The sequence below is a fragment of the Ochlerotatus camptorhynchus genome, unplaced genomic scaffold, assembly GCF_037179485.1.
Source record: "Ochlerotatus camptorhynchus isolate MF236.1 unplaced genomic scaffold, CSIRO-AGI_Acam_v1.1 ptg000070l, whole genome shotgun sequence".
Lineage (NCBI taxonomy): Eukaryota > Metazoa > Arthropoda > Insecta > Diptera > Culicidae > Ochlerotatus > Ochlerotatus camptorhynchus.
This window is the reverse complement of record NW_027040560.1, coordinates 7,511,491-7,536,037: the sequence shown is the minus strand read 5'-3', so window position 1 is coordinate 7,536,037 and position 24,547 is coordinate 7,511,491. Positions and strand designations below refer to the sequence as shown.

The 24,547-nt window shown below is 39.4% G+C and overlaps 1 protein-coding gene across 1 annotated transcript in view; it reads left to right on the top strand.

Moving 5' to 3' along the window:
- Positions 1-24,547, top strand: part of LOC135697414 (protein artichoke) — a 77,516-nt gene that overhangs the window by 48,720 nt on the left and 4,249 nt on the right. Inside the window, exons 3-4 of the mRNA XM_065217070.1 lie at positions 24,220-24,364; positions 24,422-24,514. Of these exons, the coding sequence (XP_065073142.1) occupies positions 24,220-24,364; positions 24,422-24,514 (238 nt within the window). The remainder of the gene's footprint in view (positions 1-24,219; positions 24,365-24,421; positions 24,515-24,547) is intronic.

The following is a 24,547-nucleotide window of genomic DNA, read 5'->3' as shown; positions in this document are numbered from 1 at the left end:
TTATTGAATCGTGCATGGTGGTTAAACAGATGTTTATTGAATTATTGATATAGTTTATTGGAAGAGCCTGTATGAAGTTGGATTTATTTTAGTAAAACGCTCGATTTTCAACTTTGTACCTAATGGACGAATTTTAGTAAATTTAGTGGCACATGATTGATCTTTATTACGACTAAAAATGAGCAAAATTTCAAGAAGCTATGTTTATTTTATTTTAAGAAAATAAGCGTTTGCAAGAAAAAGGCATTTTTATTCAATTGCTCCAACTTTTTGTAAACTCAACCAAATATGCCCAATACTGAGCCAATAATTGATAAATGTATACTGAGTCAGCTGCCAAAAAAAATCAGAGACGTATCTTCTCAAGTTGTGCTTTTAGGGCCGTTTTTCCAAAATTAAAATACAACTGTACGATCAATTTTGAGATACACTATATGTCCTTGAACACTCTTTGAAGAAAACTCAGAGGGTGAAGAGAACGCCAAGGTTGCAAATACTCATTTCAGCTGAAATATTGTTTTTCGGAATAATAAAACCAAAAGATGATATGATGACACGTTTTACTTGTAACTTACAAGAAGAGGTTACAAAGTAGGGAAGAGCGCTACTTCGTCGTAATCGCCCATTTCCGTTCTATCGAGCAGAAATCATCAATAATATCAATGATTTCACCATGCACAAAACAATAATACGCTTGTTTCGATGCGTTAGTTCATTAGCTACGACATAAATCCTATTAGAGCGCATTTTTTTTTTTTTTTTTTTTGTAGTGATCCAGTGGCAGCACTTGCTTAAACTCTACACTGGACCCCTTTTATTGATAATTTTTGCTTCTATGAGCCTCTATTTTAAATCAACACACAGACGTTCCTAGGCTATGGTGCCCGTTTGGTCACTGTTGTTTTTGTGCTGATCCAAATAGTTTTGATAATATAATAGCGCATTCTATTTTTTTTAAGGTTTATTTTTGTCCCAGTCTTGTCTTCTGTCGTCACTTATTTTGTCATTTTGTCTTGTGTATTAACCCCGACTTGTCTTGTTTATTGTGTCAACTTGTGTCTATTGTCCTTCCCCATCTGTTACTCTGTCGTGACTAATTTCATTGATATATAAAAATAGTAATATCAATTACAGGATAATATGATTATTTCTCGATTACTTTTTCAAAGGGAAGCACCAGCTCCTGCAAACAATGCATCCGATCGTCGATCCGGCGCAACCGGAAGCTCGCACACGCTTATCAACACCACCAGCAGGTAGAGGAAAATTTCCCCTATCTGATGATAGTGCCAGCCCGCGTGGGCGAGCCACCAGTTAAGCCAAATCGACGACCAAACGCACCGCCTACAAAAGCCGATACGCTCCCTTGAAAAAGTTATCGAGATTTCTACTAATTAATAAATTATTGACAATTACCTCTCATGATCCTTGGCTCTGATTTTAACTTACCACTTTTTGATTATTTATCAAATACCTCTCCCAGAATATATAACTCCCCGATGCATTGTTGGTTTCTGGTCTCATTTGGATTGGTCCTGAATTTGTTTGACATCCTGTTCGAAGTAATTCTTTGAGTTCCAGCTTGTACGTGTCTCACGTCATATGATTCGCCATTCATAAAGATAATGGGTTAAAAGGGAGTAAAACATATATAAAGGTAGATTAGTATTAGTTGTACTTGATCCAAACAATAGAAAGAAGCATAGATGACTTAGTAGAAAAATAAAACTAATATATAACTAAAAGTGCAATGGATAAGTGTTAGTTCCGGGATCATTTTAGTGTTAAGAGTTATGTTAGTTTTGATCCGTATTCAGCCCTGCCGGCCCCTCCAGCACTATTTGCAGCAATTGTGATAAGATTATGTGACACTGCTACTACTACTATGTTAGATGTATGACTTGTCAATTTTCGCAACGCAATGTCTTTCAATAAATCACTCAATCAATTTGATGTTTGAAAATTTGCTCAAAAAGGCTTTGTTGACACATCATACCTTACCGAAAGCTAAAGCACAACAATCCTAATTCTTATTTCAAACCTATCAACATATTTAACACATCTTTCCTAAAACTTCACTTGTTCGTAAGCGCCTGGTTGAAGATATGACTTTCGCTATTGACATTGTCTGTAATTAACAAATACACTAAATAGGAAGATTTATTATACAACTTCATAGGCTAGTCGCCTCCCTAAGCGGACCCCCCGCGTCCTATCTCTTATGTTAATTAACTTTCTGAATTCTATAACACTAGTTTACAAAACAACATAAAAAGCGTGAACTTTAGTGGTTGACCAACGTTTCTAATGCAAAATCTTACGCTGAATTCAATGCCGTGGTCAGAAAAAATTAAAGTAGAGCCATTTTTGAGATATACAAAAATTTTGATTTTTTGAATTTTGGACAAAAGTACGATTACTAAAATGTCAATATCTTTGGAACTAGTGCACCAATTCTAAATCTTTTTTTATGAAAGTGAAGCTAAATAAATTTGCTATCGTTCACTAGAATATTATGTCTTAATTAAAAATTTAATTTTGAAGTCATTTAAAAATTTACAGCATTTTTTTTTAATTTTCCCGGGGAATTTTCCTTAAATTTTTTGTTTTAATCAACATTTTTAATAGGATAAAAAGATTCAAAAAATCATTCCATAATTTATTCTTAAAGTCCATTAAAAACTGGAGAAAATGAGCCTTTAATGGATGAAATCGGTTGGAAATTGTCGAAGTTATGAATTTTTTTGTAAAATCATGGAAATTGAATGTTCCAAGATTGGCCGTTGTCCCGCTCCTAGGTTCATGCACCACTTCCAGTAAGCCTTTCTGCGGACGTGTACGCATACGGTGCATTTCACTAACACTACCAGCTGTCACGCAAAATTAAATGGGATATTTTCAACAATATAATTTACGCTAGTGTTTGTGAGACCGCTCGGCGAGAACCTAACGCAACCAACTCAATGTGACAGCTTTCTTTCTTTAACATTGCTTAACGATGTATACGACAAAACGTGAATTCAAGTGTAAAAATGATCCTCAAAAGTTTTGTTACGCGTGTGGCAACTATATATTTACAAAATCGGTCAATTTCACTGCTTCGTTGCAAACTGCATACAGGCTTTTTTTTTAATTGATCCTGGAGACTTTGACGAACCGTGGATTCCAAAAGTATTATGTAGTTGGTGCAAAACGTGCTTGGCTAGGTGGATGTCAGGCGCAAGGTAAATTGATTTTTTGAATAACTTTCATATAAACAATTTATGTACAGCATGGTAGTGCTTTGTTCTTTCCTGATCGACATTATCTTACTTCATCTATTTTTGATAAGTGTTAATGTCTTACTTACTAACTCACTTATTTGTTATCTGTCAGTCGCTATTTGTCCTTTGACATGCCCACCATATGGCGTCGACCGTTTTGTCATGCAACGGATTGTTATTTCTGCTTGACAAAAGTTAAGCAACAAGGACGTCACAAAACAGTTAAGTATCCACAAGTGGCTTCTATGACAAAACCTGTTCCACATTCAAGTTCGGTCCTGTATCCTGTTTATCCAAAGCGGAAACGAGCGCCCTCTGTTGAATCGACCGTTACAAAAAGTGAGGAGGAATGCGAGGAAGACTTCGAGGTGGAATTGGAAAGAAACCCAAAACTGTTTACACAATCCGAATTTAATGATTTGGTACGAGATCTCGACTTATCGAAGGAGAAATCCGAATTGCTGGCATCATGCTTGAAAGAACACAACATGCTGAGCAAGGAGGTCAAAATTTCTTGTCACAGGAATCGTCACAAGAAATTTGACAAATATTATTCTACAAAGGACAAGGCATGTTTTTGCCATGACGTAAATCGATAGCAGCAAGTTGAGCTTGAAAGCCGTTTTACTGCATCAAGGGAATGAGAAACCTTCTATTCCATTAGCTCATGCCGTTAATATTAAGGAAACGTATGAATCAATGGCTCTATTGCTCAATTTGATAAATTACAATCAACACAATTGGAAAATTTGTTCCGATCTTAAAGTGGTTGCCATGTTGACTGGATTGCAACAGGGATACACAAAATATATGTGTTTTTTGTGTAAATGGGACAGTCGAGCTCGTAAGGAACACTACGTCCGAAAAGATTGGCCAAAACGGGATAATTTCACAATTGGTAAAGACAACGTTAAAAATGATCCTCTAGTGGTAAAAGAACGCATAATACTTCCACCACTACATATAAAACTTGGGCTATTCAAAAATTTCGTCAAAGCGTTGCAAAAAGAAGGGCCGGCATTCCAGTACTTGAAATCAGTATTTCCAAATTTATCTGACGCAAAGATAAAGGAAGGTGTATTTGTTGGCCCACAGATCAAAAAACTGCTCAATGATTCCGCATTCAATACAGTTTTGACACCAGATGAGGAAGAAGCGTGGAAATCGTTCCAGCGTGTTGTCACAACCTTTTTAGGAAATTTCAGAAGCCCAGATTATGAGGAAGCCGTCGATGAATTGCTCAAAAATTATGAGAAAATAGGTATAAAACAAAAATATTGTGTTTGTTACATATAATTAATTTCAAATCCTTTTATTTCACTGAACACAGGTGTGAATATGTCTTTTGAAGATACATTTCCTACATTCTCACATGGATTTTTTCCCGGAAAATCTTGGTGACGAGAGTGATGAGCACGGCGAACGTTTTCACCAACAAATGAAGATGATGGAACGTCGTTACCAAGGGTTTTGGGATGAAGCAATGATGGGTGACTATTGTTGGTTTCTGATTCGAGAAACAAGTTCAAAACATCGAAGACAAAGTCATTCGATTCTCAATCATTTTTAATAAAACCTAAATAAATTTCTTTTGTATCAACTCGGTTTTAAATCCTGATATGCTTTAATCAAATTGATATGTAGAGAAAAGAATCTCCCATGAAAACTTTACATGCGATTTGGATGCTTACAACGACACCTAGAAAAGGAACTCTAAAGCTGTTGTATTTCAGCAACATGTTTAAGTGTTTTACAAAACTGCTCATAACTTTGACAATTTCCAACCGATTTCATCCATTAAAGGCTCATTTTCTCCGGTTTTGAATGGACTTTAAGAATAAATTATGGAATGATTTTTTGAATCTTTCTATCCCATTAAAAATGTTGATTAAAACAAGATTTTTATGGAAAATTCGCAGGAAAAATAAAAAAAATGCTGTAAATTTTTAAATGACTTCAAAATTAAATTTTTAATTAAGACATAATATTCTAGTAAACGATAGCATAGATATTAAGCTTCATTTTCATAAAAAAAGATTTTAAATTGGTGCACTAGTTTCAAAGATATTGACATTTTAGTAATCGTACTTTTGTCCAAAATTCAAAAAATCAAAATTTTTGTATATCTCAAAAATGGCTCTACTTTAATTTTTTCTGACCACGGCATTGAATTCAGCGTAAGATTTTGCATTGGAAATGATCATCATCTTACCGAGTTCAAAAATGCTGTAAACTAGTGTAATTGAAGTTTATTTAATAAATAACTGAAATCTCTAATCTACCTACACAATCATAACCCATGCTTTTAAATTACAATTTAACGTGTTTCAAGTACTTCTGCCTTTTACATATCTTATCTTATATCTTTGTTCGTCCCAGATGACAACTTCAAGTGACTAAAATGCTTCACTTTGAAGTTAGTTTCCAAGCTAATTTTAAATTGTATATTGTATAGGATAAATGTTCCAACTACGCTCTCACGCTTCCACTATGTGGCACCACAAAAATACATATGGGTATAGAAGCACACCACAGTGGAAATCCCGAGCCATAGTTCAAAAACTTATCCCAAATCAAAATGAAGCACATATAAGATTAGTTACAATACCATGTACAAAAATGATGTTTAACATTGTTTCCTGAGTAATAATTCAATGAAAACAACAATGAAAGCTTGTCACGCAAATAGAAGGAGCACTGTTGGGCACTTTCTGAAATATTTCAATAGTATAATTCCCTTGCAAACCCAAATGCATCTATCTGCGTAAAAATAAATAAAATAAGAGTGATTTGCGGCAAAACCCGCCAGTATCACACCCAACGTCAGTGCCTATACGTAAGCGTACTACGACGCGGCTCTCAATTAAAGGAGTAACAAGTGTGATACTATCACTGCTAGACTAGATCTTTGGTTCTCTCATGCAGTGGTTTATCAGAGAGGGGAAGCTCAGTAATCTCCATTGCCTGCCCATGATGCCATTCTATCGCGGCATGAGCCAGCAACGCCGACCATAAACCCACCGTCTCCAACACTCCACTAGCATGAAATTAAGCCCGCCCACCAACAGCAAGGTGCAAAAACTAGCCAAGGGGAGGGACATAAATCCTATTAGAGCGCATTGTATGCATATTTACGCTCATTGTTCTCAAAACAAAACAAGCGCTTCTAGCGCATCTTCTTTTTCTCCGTTTATCCATAGGACGAAGAAAATCTAATGGCGTTTCAATGCGTTTGGACGGAATTGAAACGCGTAGGACGAATTTAGAAGCAAGAAGCAGTGTTAGATTTTTAATAATATCTCAACATTGTTTGACTTTTATCAAATCCAACGGTACGTACGGAAAGGTGGATAAATTTAGAAGTTATCTTTGATGAAAACATTCCATGTTTTGTTCAAACGCTTTCCAAAAAGCGTGGTAAAGTGCGGGATGTCCTTAGTATGACGGAAATTAGATCCCTATGCGTTTGAAACATAAAACCTGTAAATGTTGCTTTCTATGAGTCACAATCAGCGATTTGCTGATCGCTGAGTGAGTGAGTGAGTGAGTGTGTGAAAAATCGCTGATTGTGACTCTCATGGAGTGAAACAAACAGGTTTAATAGATCAAACACATTCTTTGCAACCTCTTCTTGTATCTTACCAATTCAAAATATGATCATAGCATCTAGTTATTTCATAATTAAAAAAAAAAAACATTGTTTTAGCTAAAATGAGTATTTGCAACCTTGGAGAACGCTAAAATTAAATCTGAAAATAACCCCAAGAGAAATTCGAAGGAATTGCAGGAGTGTTTGCCAAACAAATTTTGATGAGAAATCTAAGGAATTTGTGAGGAGAAATGCAAATGAACTCTTATGAGAATTTCACTGTGAGTTGAATTCCAAGGGAAGGAGTGAGATTAAAACGGAGAGATGAAATTCTGAGAATTTTTCCAACTGAGGATAATTTCAAGGTAATCCCGAGGAAAATCCAAAGAACATTGAATTCGCAGGAAAGCTTCCAACGACATTTTGAGGAATATTCCAACGGAATTGAATCCTGGTGATATTTTTTAGAGAATTCAGAGAAGTGTTCCAAGTGAATTTCAAGAACAATTCCATGCGAGTTTCGGGAGAATACAAAGCGAATGCTGTGTAGAGAACTCCAAGTGAATTTCCATGAATAATATCCGTTGATTAAGGAATGGACTATTTTGTGGTCTTCAGAACTACTTGAAAAGTGGCGCCGGTGGTGTAGTGGTAAGCGTGATTGCCTCTCACTACAAAAGGCTTGGGTTCAATCGCAGACGGCGCCGCCGCAATTTTCTGAGGCATAAAATCTCTCATCACGCCTTCCTGAACCCGTAGGTACCCGGTTCATGAGTTTTTGATGCGTCGATAGGTAGGGTCTAGGTGTGGGATCTGCCTCCCTGGCGTCGGTAGCATTGGTACTCAGTACGGAAAACAAGATCGACGGAAAACAAATCAAAGAAAAATAAAAAAGAACTACTTGAAAAATCTCAAATTTTCCTGAAGTTAATGAAATTGCCCTGAAGTTCTTTTGTAATTTGAGAAACTAGCCTGATGCTCCCAATACTGCTCAGTATTACACAGCAACGTCGTCAATTGTCGCCAATTTTAATGGAAGAAAAAAACTTCTCCTTTTCAAACCCGCAACGTTCCCAAATTGCATTTGCCGGCAAAAGGTACAAAGATCACTCACCTTTCCAGCTGAACCACTCGCGCGTGTAAATACACAACTATTTTCGTCGACAACGTTGTTTCCGTTAATTAGGTTAGCAGGTAATTGAGCAAACAAGCAAAGGCAAGCCAAGTAGGATTGCGCAGGAAAAAAAAAAAACAAAACGCTGAGAAACATTTGCAAACCGATCATTGGCCACAATCGAGCGCGCCGAAAACTATCGAGTTCAGCGACGTCTCGATCTCGATGCACCCACCACCGCCCCGAAATCATGTCTTCATACATAGGTGCGTCAATTCAATTGATGGATCACAACACAGGAGACCGGCCGGCTTGGTCGAGTATGTAGTTATTTAATTGAAAGAAAATATGTTCCACCCAAATCTAAATGCATATCAGACGACGACGATGCACTTAAAATTAGCCTCCTTTCGAACGGGTGGCGGAGTGTGTTGTCTACTTGATTGCGTACAGCATATGAGGAAGATGGTCTCCTTACGTGATTGATTTGCGATTTTGCAAGCTCATCGTCGAAAGAAGGGTACTTACTCTGGGTACTATTACGATTATTATTATTATTATCGTTATGCAGACGAAAGTGAAACGCTTGAAGGGTGGTGGTCGAGTTGTAGCCTAGTTCTGAAAACACGACGCTTCAATGGGGCAATTTTCGATGCCCAGTCTGGGTGATGTGTTGTAGTTCACTGACTGTTCCCAATCGCGAGGATCACGCACACGTGAACGTAGATGGTCAATCATTTGAGTAGATACATTTATGTTCGGGCCGTGAGCTATTATTTTGGCCGAATCTTATTTTCTTCTTTCTCCGCTTAATTATGCAGTCCCAATCAACAGTTGTTTCTGTTGGAAGGAGAATAATTGTTTGACGCTCTGTATTAATGGAACTAGGAGTTGGCTTCTGGCATGTATGGCCAGCCAATAGAGTTGCGAGGCAAGAGTTGTGGTGGGAGAGGGGAGTTTGTACCATATGGAGTACCGTTCCCGAGGTGAAGGCTCCTGCTAATGGTGCTGCTGCTGTTGTGTGCGGTTGTTGAGGTTGATGGTCTCTACGGTGATAACCGAGAACTTGGATGTCTGTTGCCATTGGCTGTATAGCTGCCGGGTGGTTTGTTTTGTTCGCACATATTAATTTTTAATTGAAAGGGGTCAAGAGTTTCGGCTATCTGCTTTGAGTGGATTATAACAGTTTGAGCGTGGTTAAAAGAAAGATGATGAAGATGGAATTAAGTTGTTACGTAACATCATCGTATGGGTTTAAAGGTACGTGGGGTGTTGGTCAAATCTGAGGTGAAGGTACCTTTTCTTGTTTCAACACTATACAAATTATTTATGTTCTACAACATTCGAGCATTTAAAACTTGCTACCTACTCGTTCATTTTTTTATGTTCAGAGAGAAGGAGTTGGTATTTTTCGGAGAATTGTAAAGGAGGAGAACTCCAAAGTATATTCCATGGCCATTTCAAGCGAATTCTGACATAAATTTTCACAGAATTTTGATAGAAATTCCCTAGGAACCCGGATCGTAAGATAGTCCTAAAGCCATTTTAAGGAGAATTTAAATTTTTCAGCAGAATTCTAAGACAACTTACTAAGGGAATAAAATTAGTACAGTGCTTTCCCGTTTTTGGAAGAACTCTGCTTGTAATAATCCTTGAAGTGACAATTGAATGCAGTTAGAATGTGATAGCTCTACTGCAGATCCAGCAACCCATTTTAGAATGCCGGGTGTACATTTTTAGGTCACTTCGACATACCAAAGGTTGACTATTCAAAGTGATTTTAAGGAAGTTTGACTTAGTTTCCATAACATCAATTTATAAAATAACGAACATTTTGGATGGCTTGAGTGACAGTTGCCTTTGATAAAAAACACGGCTACTAAGGATTTATATTTCTAAAAAAAAATCATCTATCAATGAAACAGTCATAAGTCGTTGAAAATCAATGCAACTATGTGCTGTCAATCTAATTGAAACTTTTATTGGCTCTGTTGTCTTGTGAATTTTAGCTATAACGGCCTCTTTTCTGATTTTTATCTCTCAATATATGGAACTTATATACTTTATATCATATGGGTGGAAATTCCGTAGAACAAATACTTTAAAATTCTGCACTTTTCAAGATATCTTCGAGCATGAAACTAAGTCAAACTTCAATAAAATCACTTTGAATAGTCAACCTTTGGTCACAAAGTTGGTAGGTAACACATCAACATTTGCTGTGAATGTTGTTACAACAGTTTTCGTTGTTTCAGTCTCGAGATACAAATATTATAAATTACCTTAAAAACATAAAATTAACTTGAAGCATCTCTAAATCATCACCGATTTTGCTGAAAATTTGCACAGAAGTTTAAATTAACATGACGAACAGCAATCACGGTTGACCCGCTGCATCCCGAACATTTCTGTTAAAATGAACAGGTCTACCCCACATATAAACACTACAGTTATCATATGGATAGAAGCAATACAAGCACACTTCCGGATTTCGAAAGGTTGACAGGCATTTATTATTGATTTATAATCAGATAGAGCTCACCAGGTTTGCTCACTCACGTATATAAAAAAAATCCTTTCAACCAAAACACACGCGACATGATTGAATAAGTTTCCGGGCGTACACTGGTTAAGAAGTTATACGTTTTTCACACTAAATTTGCACTTAACACGCAGTAAAATTCGCGAAAATAAAACAGCAACAAACACAAAACACGTCAGTTTCAATGCACGGCCTACTTCGATGTTTCATCTGTACCCTGAGGGTCTATTGGATTCAAAATTCATATTGCCTTATCTCAGCGACGTTTCAAACGATTTTTGGAATTTTAAATATTTTTCGAAGCAAATTTTGTGCACTTTGAGCTTAAACTATTTAAAATCGTGTGAAACGGTTATTGTAAAAATGGGAAATCTAGAGAGTTTTTAATAACGAGATCCTCAACATGTAGCCATGTAGGATATTACTTTCTTCAGCCAAGATTTACAGGATTACAACATTTCAAATATTCTTAAATAGTAAAAGTTATTACAGTTAAATGCACTGAATTTACTTAGAAAAACTCCAAAAATCCATTGAAACATCAATCAAACACGGCAATTTGAATTGATGTATGAGATAGTTTTTCAAGTATTTAGGAGTGGCTTTAATCTAGTATTACAGATTCATAGAGGTCACACCTAAACACGAAAGAATTAGACATATTCATTACCAAATAAAAAAATCTAGCCTGTCATGATACCCTTGGGTCAAATTGACCCCATGATACAGACAAAGGATTTGGTTACGATCTGGAACTACGGGAGAACTTTAAAATTTGTTTGGGAAAATGTATGGGGAATGAAACAAACCTATTCATTTGCTTACCAAAGATTCAAAGATTGATCAATGCGTACCAAACCTGGAACTTAGATTGAGAAAACAATGCGACACAACTTTCTCAAAGACGGCCAATCGATTCAGCTTATGTACAAAAACTTATTATAGTTTTACTTTAGGCCTAGTGCACCACGCATACCTACAAGCACATATATTTGCTTAGGTTTAGAAACTTTTTGCTTACCCACACTTCCAAGATCCTGCTCCACTTGGTCAAACCACCTTGCTCGCTGAGTTTCTTGTAGAACTTGCGTGTTTCTTGAGAACGATGCAGTTGCTCCATTTCATCGCACTCCAGCTCTTCCAGGCGGCGCTTCTTATTCCGGAAAAGATGGGTTTGCTGTCTTCGCTTCTGTTTATATCGCTCCACATTATGACGGGTTCCTTGCTGCAGCATCGCCGCCAGCGCTGCGTTCTTTTCGTCCAAAACCGTCTGGCACTCTTCGTCGAACTAATCGTTCCGTCGATTCCGCTCCACGAACCCAACGGCGCCTTCAGCAGCGCTGTTAATGGCTGCTTTCACGTTGCTCCAGCAGTCCTCAAGAGGGGCTTCGGTGAGCTCTCCCGCATCAGGCAACGCTGCGTCGAGGGATAGCACGTACTCAGTTGCGACCTCGGACAGCTTCAGTCGCTCCAGATTGTACCGTGGCGGGCGTCGGTACCGAATGTTGTTGGCAACGGAAAGTTTTTGGCGCACCTTGAACGTTAGAAGGTAGTGGTCCGAATCGATATTTGCGCCGCGATAGGTCCTGACGTCGATAATGTCCGAGAAGTGCCTTCCGTCGATCAAAACGTGGTCGATTTGCGATTCTGTCTGCAGCGAGGTGTACCGATATGGAAGGCTATGCTGGAAGTAGGTACTACGTATGGCCATGTTCTTAGAGGCGGCGAAATCGATGAGTCTAAGGCCGTTGGCGTTCGTTAGCTGGTGAGCGCTGAACTTTCCTATAACCGGTCTGAATTCCTCCTCCTGGCCGACCTGAGCGTTAAGATCTCCGATGACGATTTTGACGTCATGGCTTGGGCAGCTGTCGTATTCCCGTTCCAGCTGCGCGTAAAAACGTCTTTATCGTCATCGTCAATTGCTAAGTGAGGGTTGTGCACGTTGATTATGCTGACATTGAAGAAACGGCCTTTGATTCTCAACTTGCACATTCTGCTATCGATTGGCCACCACCCAATCACGCGCTTCTGCATTTCGCCCATCACGATGAAAGCTGTACCCAGCTCATGTATATTGCCGCAGCCCTGGTAGATGGTATAACCATCCCTATACGTATGTACCGACGATCCATTCCAGCAAACCTCCTGTAGCGCTACGATGTTGAACTTGCGGACCCTCAATAAATCGGAAAGAATGCGGGTACTTCCCAAGAAATTGAGAGACTTGCAGTTCCATGTTCCGAGTTTCCAATCATTAGCCCGTTTCCGTTGCTTGGGTCTATGCTGATTGTCCGTATTTACATTGCTTGCTTCCTGTAGTTTTGTTTTTTTACGGCTGGCTTGTAGGGCCTGCACCAACCCCCATTGTCTCGCCGGGGGACCATCGTGCAGAGCACTGTTTAGAGTCCCACGCTGGCACCAGGACGTTGATCAGCCACTCCTAACATGGAGAACAGACGCGGTTTTGAGCCGCACCTCCATGGTAAACAGACGCTCGAAGACCCCTTCCCTGTCAGCATACAACCAAGGTGCCACCGGGGTTGGTTACCCGATCTTCCCTATGGTTACTCGTACCCCAGCCGGCACCGCGGGGAGGTAGGGATACGAGTTAATGGACAAGAGGCTTAGGACCGCTAGGGGGGTCTATTTTATACCTGCAGATACGCGAGTATCAATGGTACGCATTGTCCAGCCGTTTACCAGCCAGGAACTTTTTGCACAAATGTCAAATCAATTTTTGACAAGAGTTAACAAGTCAATTATGCATTTGGTACGATACTTTAGTTCAAAAGTTACCAAACGAAGTCAATGAGAACGTGTGGATTATTTGCCTGGTAGATTTTTCAAATGCCCAACTTTTTCACGGTTTTCCAGGTTTTCCTGGCTTAGCAAGAACAAGCAACAATATTATATTTGACCATGCATCAGAACCCTGGTACGAACCTTTTCTTGTTTCCAATCTCAGTACCTCGGGGACAAAAAAAGTGAATCTGCGTTATGGGATTAACACTACACTAAGCTAGGATCTTCTGAGGTAATCATGACAATGGATCAATGGCAATTAGGCGAATGTTTCTCTTTAATTAATGACTACCCAAGAGTTGATAGTGATCCATGACTTGTGTCCTATACATCCATTTCGCTCATGTCTGATTGGAACGAAAATTCCAAATCTAAATTTAGGTTGACTCGAGATATTGGCCTGTTTAGTTTCCCTATCCGGTTCAAAGATCAAACGTTCCAATTCGAGTCGATCGAAAAGCAGAATAGTTATTTTGTATCGAATCAAGACTCGTACGGGGCACATAATTGAGATAAACGCATGACGTGTGATATACCGATTCACGCTAATGTTCAATGTCGAGTACGTTGGAATGCCTTGGGACCACACTTTGAACGAAATCCTAAACAGATCATACGACACCGATGGGTGCCCACCCTACAAAATTTTGTCACTTTTCGTCATCCACTATCTGCCTATCAATATAAATATGAAAAATTTGCATTTCAAAACCCGGAAATCTTGGCACTCCAAACTAAAGGAATGTTGTTATCAAAATGCATCAGATTACAAAAAAACACACGATGGAATGTAGTTCACCTTGAAGCTGAATACGAAATGCACATCCACTTTTGTCAGCGGATTCTTCACCACCTCCACCGAGAAGAGTAGCATCCTCAACACACAACTCTAACACTGATTAGCATAAAATGATCATTTCTCACAGCAGCTCATCTTTTTCCTCATTAACTATCCCACCTTAACTGACGTGGTATTTACAGTCGCTTCTCTCGAAAACTGGTCCTCCTTCTTCTAAGCAAGTAACAATCACGTTGTCCACGTTGTTGGACGTCTTTCTATCCGAACCGGTGAGCAACGGCAACGGTAATCCTGTGGGTGTCATTAATTCAACCGGTTCTGCTTTTTGTAGACCAGCTAACTGACGCACATATAGGTATAGATTTAGTAACCAATTCCCATTGCTCCGTCGCAGTCGAAAAATCGCCAACCACACTTTAAAAGGCGCCTTCTCTGCACGACTTGCAGCGACGAGATTTATGGTTGACATTCCCGGTACTGTTTATTGGCAAAACGAGGTGGAATGCTAAAATGTTATGTGTACCGCAGCGAAAGGGTTTTCATGCGCGAAAACGGTTTACTGGTAGATCATAAAACAAACAAATCTGCCCAAATAGCCGCCCATAAAGTTGTTACGACATGTTCGCTCGCTGTGCTTCCAAAAAATTGCTGTTCATTACAAGCAAACGACCGCAAATATACTGAAAATAGCACAGCGGTATGCTCATTGACCAAAACAACTTCACCCAAGGTCCAAGCGACTTCAATGCATGTGCAAGTGACGAACCCTGCCCGCCAAAACAAAAATTGTTATTGCTAAGGGAGGTCATGAAGATGAGTGTTATTTTTCTTTATTTCACCGTTCACGCGGTCATCACCTTAGTTGGACGAAGGAAACAAAGAGACAGTAAAAGTTGTTTTTTACTGCGCTTTGACACTCAACACTTGCTGGCAACAGTAGCAGCTCGTGTGGCTAAATGTACGGACGCTCCTTTTCCGGCCGGGAGTTTTGAGAAATTGGAATTATGCACTCGATGAATCTGCAGTTCAATTTAATTTGAATATTCGCCTTGAATTCGATACTTGCAAAAAACAGTCAGTTTTGGCTCGATGACAGCAATCTACCTTGACTAACGGTCATATGTGGAAAGTGGGACAGGGCAAAGCAACATAAACCTAGTTAAAGTAGATATGCCTAACAACAGCAAGTGCCAGCCATTAATCGGTTGTTTACAGCTGGATGTAGGAATGGAACCTGTTTCCGAACTAGTTTAATCGGAACACGATCGCAAACTCCCACTTGAAGAAATAGACCAACTCTCCCAGTAGAACCACTTAGATCCTGGTCAACGATAGCTCATTCTATCCGTATTTACATTTATACCACTGACAAGAAACTTGCGAGTTATGCAACGATATGCATTAACCGTTGTCTGTGCCGGCGACCTTGATAGTAGAGCTCTGCTGCACTGATTGTTACAGCTTTGATATATAATGCACCTCCAACAGCCTTCGATCGCCGTCACGTGGGGGTCGACATTGTTGATCGTGACTATAGCTTAGACAAACATCAACCAACTCGGCTGCACAGAGAGAATTATTTTAGCATCCCGTTAAGTCACCGTTTCGATTTCGAATCTTGCAAACCCTCGTCATTATTGGCACAGCTTATAACTCACCATCTGCCGCTGACTGGCCACATGGGGATCCTCTCTGATGGTCCGAAAGCAGTAATTTTTAGGCAGCAACCCTTGACTATCACATTCATTGCGATGACTATTTAGGGGGGAAGCAATACAGTAGTCCTTCCGTTTATGCGGTGGGTCCACCGGTTGTCCTTCAACCAATTGAGCTGATTTCCTGCGTCAGCGTAACCAGCTGAAAAACCAGCGGGGGTGGACTGTACCATCTACCGTATAAATGGAGGGATTACTTTATAATCCATCCTCCAATAAAAACGACGACGACGACGACGACAATATCGGTCGTTGGACGGTTTCTCGAGATAAATCTACTCTTGCTCTTGCTGTGCAAAACATGACTCGTGCGCGCACGGACACATTCCTTCCTTTCAGCTTGATTGAAGCTTAGCCTCTATCCATCGATGGGTGATGCAACGTCAACCCAGCATGGAATGAAGAAAAAACTTCCAACTCGATTCTAATTATTATTTTCACGCTGCGAACTAAAAGCGACAGTTGCGAGCATTGATTGTGGTCTCCTTCGAAGGGTCTCAAGTGTTGGTCTAGGATGGTGTTGCATAAGAGTTGGACGGGTTGTTTGCTTGGCAGAGGAGAGGAGGTTCATGACAATTTTTGGCGCGCTAGACATGCGTTAGACAAACATGTCGGCAGCGGTTGAACGTCACGCTGTTCATATTAATTGCTCAAGCTTGGGACCGTACCGTGGTTGATTGGATGGGTCATGCCCGTCCGTTCCAATGCACTCTGACAACAACAACACTAACAATAACACATCAACGATGAGCCGGGCTATTTGGAACATGCATGTACATGTGTACAGCTTATCATTAGCGATGTGGTAAATCGCTCATTAGGTTGTTTTACACATGTGATGTCCCCTGCATGCATAATCGTCTGCCAACAATGACTTGATTCAAGCGATTGTACATTTGAACAACTTCATTACTCAATCGGAGAATGGGAGAGTGCACCCGGGTGGGAGATGAAAAGGTGGCTTCAATGGTAATGATGGGTGGGTAAATAGAAACGAAAGATGTCTTCTGAAGATCGTGCCATGACCTAGTGGAGAGATTGCATACATTTTTGGCAATTGAATAAAGATTGTGTAAATGTGTTGACTTTTCGATATGACATGGTGTGATGTAATTATACATACCCAACTCCCTCTGCTTGGCATTAGCATTATAGATGAAAATCTGCCTGTTACTCATTTCGTAAGACTGCACGACGCTTGAATCCGGAAGTTAGCGTGCATTAACGGACTAGGCTATCTGAGGCCCCAATCGTTGCTCAATTAACCGATTAAATTAGATTAGTTAACTAATAAATGAGTCTGAGTCAGGTATTTTTCTTTTCCAAGAGTAAAGATCTTGATGAAATTTGTAGCTTGACACCGTTATTTTTAAAGTCGCACAGGGTGTCTACTTTTTATGCTAAATAAAATTCCCTGAGTTATCCTGGAGTTTCCGGGACTGCAAAGGCATATTTTCAGGTTATCAATGAAAACTTTAATTCAGAATCAAAAGAACTTTTTTAAAGATTAGATACCAAATTAAAAATTTCGATGACACAGATTTTTGATTCAGTGATCTCGAAAAAAAAAATCTGTGTTGATACTCTTGGAGTTCTTTTCAGGATTCCTCTAGAATTTTCTCAAGAATTTCCGTAGAATCATCTCAAAATTTCTTCAGAGTTCGTCTTACATCTCTATAATACTCTACAAATTAGCTCCAAAAGGCTGTTTGATTCACTTTACGGATCCCTTAACATTATTAATTCTGAATTACCCAAGAGTTCCACAAGAAGTATCCCCTGAAATTATCTTCGGAATTTCCACTAAATTCCTCTCAGAATTCTCTATGAGCAGTCCCGTAATATTCTTTGAAATGCACCTCAGAATACCCTAGATTTCTCTTAACATTATTTCAGGAATAGCCTTGAAACTCTCCTAACTACTTCTGAGCAATTCCCTACGAATCCGGTTTATTTTTGTATTTTATGATTTGCTTGAAAATTTGCGGAAACGTTCCTTATGACCATGGCCGTTTTGCATCTTCATATCGCCATTTTGAATCCAGCCTTATTTTTGAAAAGGGCCTATATCAAGCTTATCATCAGAAATTTTTTACTCGAAAACTGTTTGTCCGATCGGTTTGGTGTCTTCAGCAATATTGCAGGTAATAGATGTGATTATTTGAAAAAAAAAAAAATATGCACTCTAAAGGAATTTACCCAACTTTTTTTTTTTTAATTTCAAATAAAGTCTTAAAACAATTTTTCTCAAAATCGATTTTTTGTATTTTTTTTATTTGTTGATATGTTTTAGCACTATAGGTCAAGATGGAAAAATGATGGACAAAAAAGTTGGAAGGGTTGTATACTAAATACGACCGCAGGGTTGGCGTTGGATAACGTCTGTTATGTGTTGTACTTAATTGTGTATATTATATTTCCTAAGGCTGAAAGCCTCCTAAATAAAGCTAAATTAATTAATTAATTATATTATATTTTAGGAATATTCCTCAATAACTCATTTGCGAAAGTTTGGTGGCCATGAAAAGGGCCGTTTTGTTGGGCTGATGTTGTGGACAATGATGGAACGGGCGACCTTGTTAGACGCTTATATAGTAGAACAGAAAATATCAGAGGTGTCAGATAAACTCTTTCTTGATAATGTTGTGCCCTGAAAAGGGCAATTTTTCCAACGCGGTCGGCGTAGTTGCCCTTGCGGAGCAGACGGTGAATACGACCGACTCAGAACTGCAGCAGCTGGGCATTCCATGACGGCGGCCCAGTATACCGGAGCACTGGCACCAACGCACTCGGCGTAGTTGCCCTTTCGCCCCCAGGCTCTGCTGCCGCTGCTCTGCTGCCGTTGCTCTGCTTCCGCTGCTCTGGTACTGCTGCTCTGCTGCTCTGCTGCTGGGTCGACGATCGGATAGACAATGATGGAACGGGCGACCTTGTTGGACGCTTATATGGTAGAACAGAAAATATCAGAGGTGTCAGATACTCGCATCTGATGTCTCGGTTGGCGAAAGTATAAGAATATAAAAAAAATCAATCGATTTTCACCATCTTTAGACAATGGTTTACTTTTAACCATTTTTCAATAGTTTACAGAATGAAATCAATAGTTTTGAAACATTCAGCAAATTGCTAGAAATATTTCCAATCGATTGATGCCATTATCTCGTAAATCTATCGAGAGACGGTTGAGTTATTATCGTTCAAAATCTTTTAATTTTTCGTAACGCATCCAAAATGACTGTTTTCAATTTTGTACCCCCGTATGTTGCCGAAAGACGTTATCCGACGTCAAAAAGTTCTGATTTAAAAAAAGCTAAAGTTTTTGGAAAAATATCCAAACTTGGTCCAATTACTGTTTTGACTTTATATAATAAAAGTACACTTGCTAAGTCGCAGCGTTTTTAGGATCGTGATCGGATTTACCGGGAAATACCGATTGGAGCTTAGTAGTTGGTCCATCAAAGATAAGATAAATTAATAAACATATAAAGTATCCGTTCGATTTTGGCAACACTTCCTCAGTATATTTAAACTGCTTGTGCTCTGCAGTTATATTATTAAATTCTGTTTAATAATTAGCTTAGATTTTCAGTAAAATTGTGGAGCTTTAAACGTCACCTGCAGGCCTGTTCTGCGAGTAGTATGGCTCTCTGTCGCTAGTAGGGTGACGGTGGTCGCCTCGTGTGAGGTGACTCTTCATTTGATTGCACGGAGAGTCACCCCACTAGTGCGTGACTTTTGTTGACTCATTGGTGGTGGAGATTCGCACGACTCGCGGAATAGGTCAGATGATAATATTTGCATTTATTAAAGATTTTGAAAAGCTAAGAAGTCAAAATTGTGTTGACAAGATCTAACGGGTAATGCCGATATAAATATATATATATATATATATATATATATATATATATATATATATATATATATATATATATATATATACACACATTAAATGCAAAGGAGAGGGATGGGACCACCAGGGAACCGGATTGAATCGATTTGGATGGGGAGAGTGGAATTGCCAGCTCCCTGTCATTAACATTTCGTGAATTGACGGCGGGCTCTCCTCCCCACTCATTGGGACGTTCCCTCGTATGATGGCTTGTTCTACATCGGGTTGTAGGATTGGAAGGCGATTCTCCTGATCCCGCGGATTGCGCGTAAGTGTATCTGCTTACGGGTCCGCCCCTCCGTTTTTGGCCCTTCTTACAATGGTAAATTGAATACAACCAGGTATCGTACTTGATCAAGTCATACTTGGAGGATAATCCACTGTCTAATGGCTGTGCCTTGCAACAATGAGTGGTACATCACATCACGTTTTCGACAAACTCTGATCTTTCCGAAAAAATATTGTTGGAAATGGAGAACCGCGAAATATATTTAAAAATGGCCAAAAACTACCAACATTTTAAAATATCTACTTTCAAACCGCTACATCTCGAAAACGGTGCGACTTAAAAAAATTTTACTTAAGTGTTTTTTTTTATTGTAAATTTGGTGCACTTTTATTATACATAGTCAAAACAGTAATTAGACCAAGTTTTGGATATTTTTTCCAAAAACTTTTATTTTTTTAAATCAGAACTTTTTTGTCCATCATTTTTCCATTTTGAACTATAGTGCAATATATGGAATTTTGTGTCCCCTAAATCATATCAACAAATAAAAAAAAAATACAAAAAAATCATTTTTTGAGAAAAATGGTTTTAAGACTTTATTTGAAATTTAAAAGCAAATAATTCTGAGAGGAATTTAGTGGGAAATCCGAAGATAATTTCAGGGGATACTTCTTGTGGAATTCTTGGGTAATGCAGAATTAATAATGTTAAGGGATTATTATTGTAAATTTGGTGTACTTTCATTATATAAAGTCAAAAAGTAATTGGACCAAGTTTTGGATATTTTTCCAAAAACTTGAGTTTTTAAAAAAGTCAGAACTTTTTTGTCCATCATTTCTCCATCTTGGCCTATAGTGCAATAGATTTTGTATCCTAAAACATATCAACAAATAAAAAAATGCAAAAAAATCATTCTTGAGAAAAATTGTTTTTAGACTTTATTTGAAATTTAAAAAAAAGTTGGGTAATTTTTTTTAGAGTGCATATTTTTGTTCAAATAGTCACATCCATTAACTGCACTATTGCTCAAGACACCAAACCAATCGGGCAAACAGTTTTCGAGTAAAACTTTTCTGAAGATAAGCTTGATATTTTTCTATAGGCCCTTTTCAAAAATAAGGCTGGATTCAAATTGGCGATATGAAGATGCATTGTCGGTCATAAGGAACGTTTCTGCAAATTTTAAACCAAATCAAAAAATACAAAAATAAACCGATTTGCGAATTTGTATGGAATTGCTCTTTACCTCAAAACAATCTTGGAAATTTCCTTGAAGCTTTCCTTAGAATTGCTTTGGAAGCATCCTCAAAATTGTCCTCGAATTCTTTCCAAAATTATCCTTCTTCTCTTGGAATTCTACTCACAAGTACCATGGAGTTCTCCAAACAAATCCCTTAGTCAGCACTAGCTTGGACGGTAAAAGGCGCAGCTACAAAGCAAGACCATGCTGGAGGTGGCTGGGTTCAATTCCCGAACCGGTCTAGGAATTTTTAGAGTAGCGTTGCGTTGCGTGTGTAACGGAATAATTCGTAGATTGCATACTGGCAACTGTCATGTATCAACTTTAACGTTCTTATTCTGATTGCTTGAGGAAAAACTATTTGGGAGTGAATAGTTCTCCAATCAAAGTTCAGAACAGGAAAAGCATGACAATTACCATTGCTGGTGACACTCATCTTCTCCGTTACGGAGAAAGGAAGAATATTGTTGATGTAACATCTACTTAACGGGAGGCCAGTGACTCACCGACGTCGCCATACCGTATGCGTGATAATGTTTGCACCATTGAGCAGTGTCGTTTTCTATTTTTTTTTATTTATTCAAACGCGGGATGTTTCTCAGAGTCTTAAACTATGTTAATCATCGATTGAGTTTCCACTTGCTGCAGTTACGGCCATCACACGCTTCCAGAATGCACGGCAAGTTCTAATAATGTAGTCTGGATCCATTTCTCTCCAGGTACGGGTCAATGTTTGTCTGAGGCTTGCTGTACTCGGGTGGCGTTTAGAACAGGCCTTGGCCTTCATGACGCGCCATATCGAGTAATCCAGCGGATTAAGATCGGGGCTGGATAGCGGCCACATATTCTTCGCCCAGAACGGAAGATGTTCCTGCAACCACTTCTGAGCGCGGTTCGAGTACTGTTCTTTGATCCACGGAAGAACATACTTACTTTAAATCCCGATGTAGACCTCCGTGTTGACCTTGTCGCCTTCTGGAATGAACACCGGGTCCATTTTTTTGCCATCGGAAGCCACCAATCCAAACACCATAACGCTAGCAGGAGGCTTGGCCATATACAGGTTCTTGTGCTCGTCGGCCACGTTTTTTACCAGAAGAGAACTAATATACCGGTCGGTTCTGGAATTTGATACGGGATCGACAGTAAACATGATCTCATCGGTGAACAGGATTACCGGATTTTTTTCGCTTAAGGAAGTTCAAGATTTGCTTGCATCGTTCGACTCGTAGCTCACGGATGCGGTTGGTAATCATGTGAGTTTTTTTTCCGTGCCCTCGACTTCGCCCGCAATCTTCCTTTACGATCTTAGTCACTGAGCCTGTGTTCCTTTGCCTAATTGAAAGCACTGGATTCACCCGAATCTTCCTTTTGATAGCGATAATCCTCGGAACCCGAGCTGACCAGGGACGACCTGTGGCCACCTTCACGGATAGTTGTTCTTTCTTTTCTCGGTCTAAAACCCTAAAACCCGGGACACTCCCACGGCGATTGAAATGTCTTTTTGCGACATTTACGCGTGGGACAAATCACGAATACGCTGCCACTTCGTCATGGTGCAACTGTCAAACTAAGTAAATCATTTTCTTTTATACACAGCCTACTACGGTATAAGCTATAGGTTACGTGCATGCAAAGAAAACCAAGACATTGTATGCACAGGTTAAACGGGAACCTTATTTGTACGATGGTGCAAACATTATCACGCAATACAACGCACGAGTGCTTGTGTTACAAAAGTTGGCGCGAGTACTGAATGAAGTATCCACAGACAAATAGACATAACACTCGCTAGTTGTTCATCGAACAAGCATTTAACGGTCATAGTCAATTCCCTTGCGTTTGACGTTTACACACTACCGCCATCTGTTCAGCGTAGTGTCCACCACAGTGTACTCAACAGATGGCGGTAATGTTTTAGCGACGATGTAAGAAATATTCAATGTGTTATGTCTGTTTGTCTGTGAAGTATCGTTCAACTCAAGGGGGATCCACGGTATAAACATTTGAAATTAACGTATTTTTCATTGAAAATCGGTTTTAACTTTAAAAAAACCGAGACAGAAGCCGAGTTCTGGGCAGTATAGTAACTTATCCTAAGTGTGTCGAAACAAGGTGACTCGATATATTTAAATTTTGATTTGAATTAAAAAAGACTCCAATAACACTTCGCAGTGCAATTCATTAAGTCTAATGCGATACAGGAAACTACCGATTGCCATTTAGCTTAGCATACCTATGTTTATGACGTATCCAATTAGTGAGGCTTTTTTAATCGATTGCATGCTGCGATTGGCACCGTATCTTCAGTGAAAGGGTTGTTTCATGGTACAAAGTCATTGTCAACGCTAATGCCAGCCAGCCTTGATGCCTAATCGAGCCAACAGCAAAACACTTGTGCACGAAATCGATGAAACTCAAGGGTGCCCCCAGGTTAATCCGTAGTAAAATTGTTAACCACGCTTCGCAAGCCGGAAAATTAGCGTAACTTGAGGCGAGCATTTATTCGACTGCTTTAGGTGATCGAAGGTCACCTTTCTGTGTGATCTCATATAATCGGATGAAGGCTCAAAGTACGAGGCAAAATGAAAACTCATATTACTATTTTAGGAATCGCGGTCGAGTGACCTTAGTTTCATTTGCTAAATTACTCAAAACTTACGTAATAGTCTTTAACACTATCGTACATGATCCTACATTTTACGATGACACCGTTTCCCACCATGGGAATCACTCACCGTTCCCAACCACTTTATATTCACAACTTACCAAATTATGCTCCGTAATTATCCACCGGCGTCAGAGGCGATCGACTACCCGATCACAATCATATCATTATGCCATACCCGATATCGTCGATCGATTGATCGATATCCTGTTTTTGATTGTTTTCTTGCAATACAATCTCTCCTCTTTAGCGTTTGGAAATCTCTTAACTATTATCATATTTTGAAGCCATTCAGTATCCATCTATACATCTAATTGGACTCAATTTTCTATGTCGATCTCTCTCACTGTATGCCCCGTGGATTTCCAGATGTAACATCGAAGCGGTTGGCAACAACAGCCAGTATGGATTCATCGCCGTCGACTGCGAACGAACTGCTTTGACGGGTGGCTTCCCGGCCGGTCTGCCAGTGATTTCCCTCTCACACCGGAGCAGTGGACATCAAGCCATCCCGGTAAATATCATATCAACATCATCGAACGGAACATATTCTAACTCTCACCCACTGCAGGACCTGTCGATGCTGAATGCTGCCATCAGGCGGTTGGACTTTTCGAACAATGCCGTTCGATCACTACCGGACAAGGCATTCTCCGGTGTTGGGGTAAGACGATATGCTCCTCATAACCCAACAACC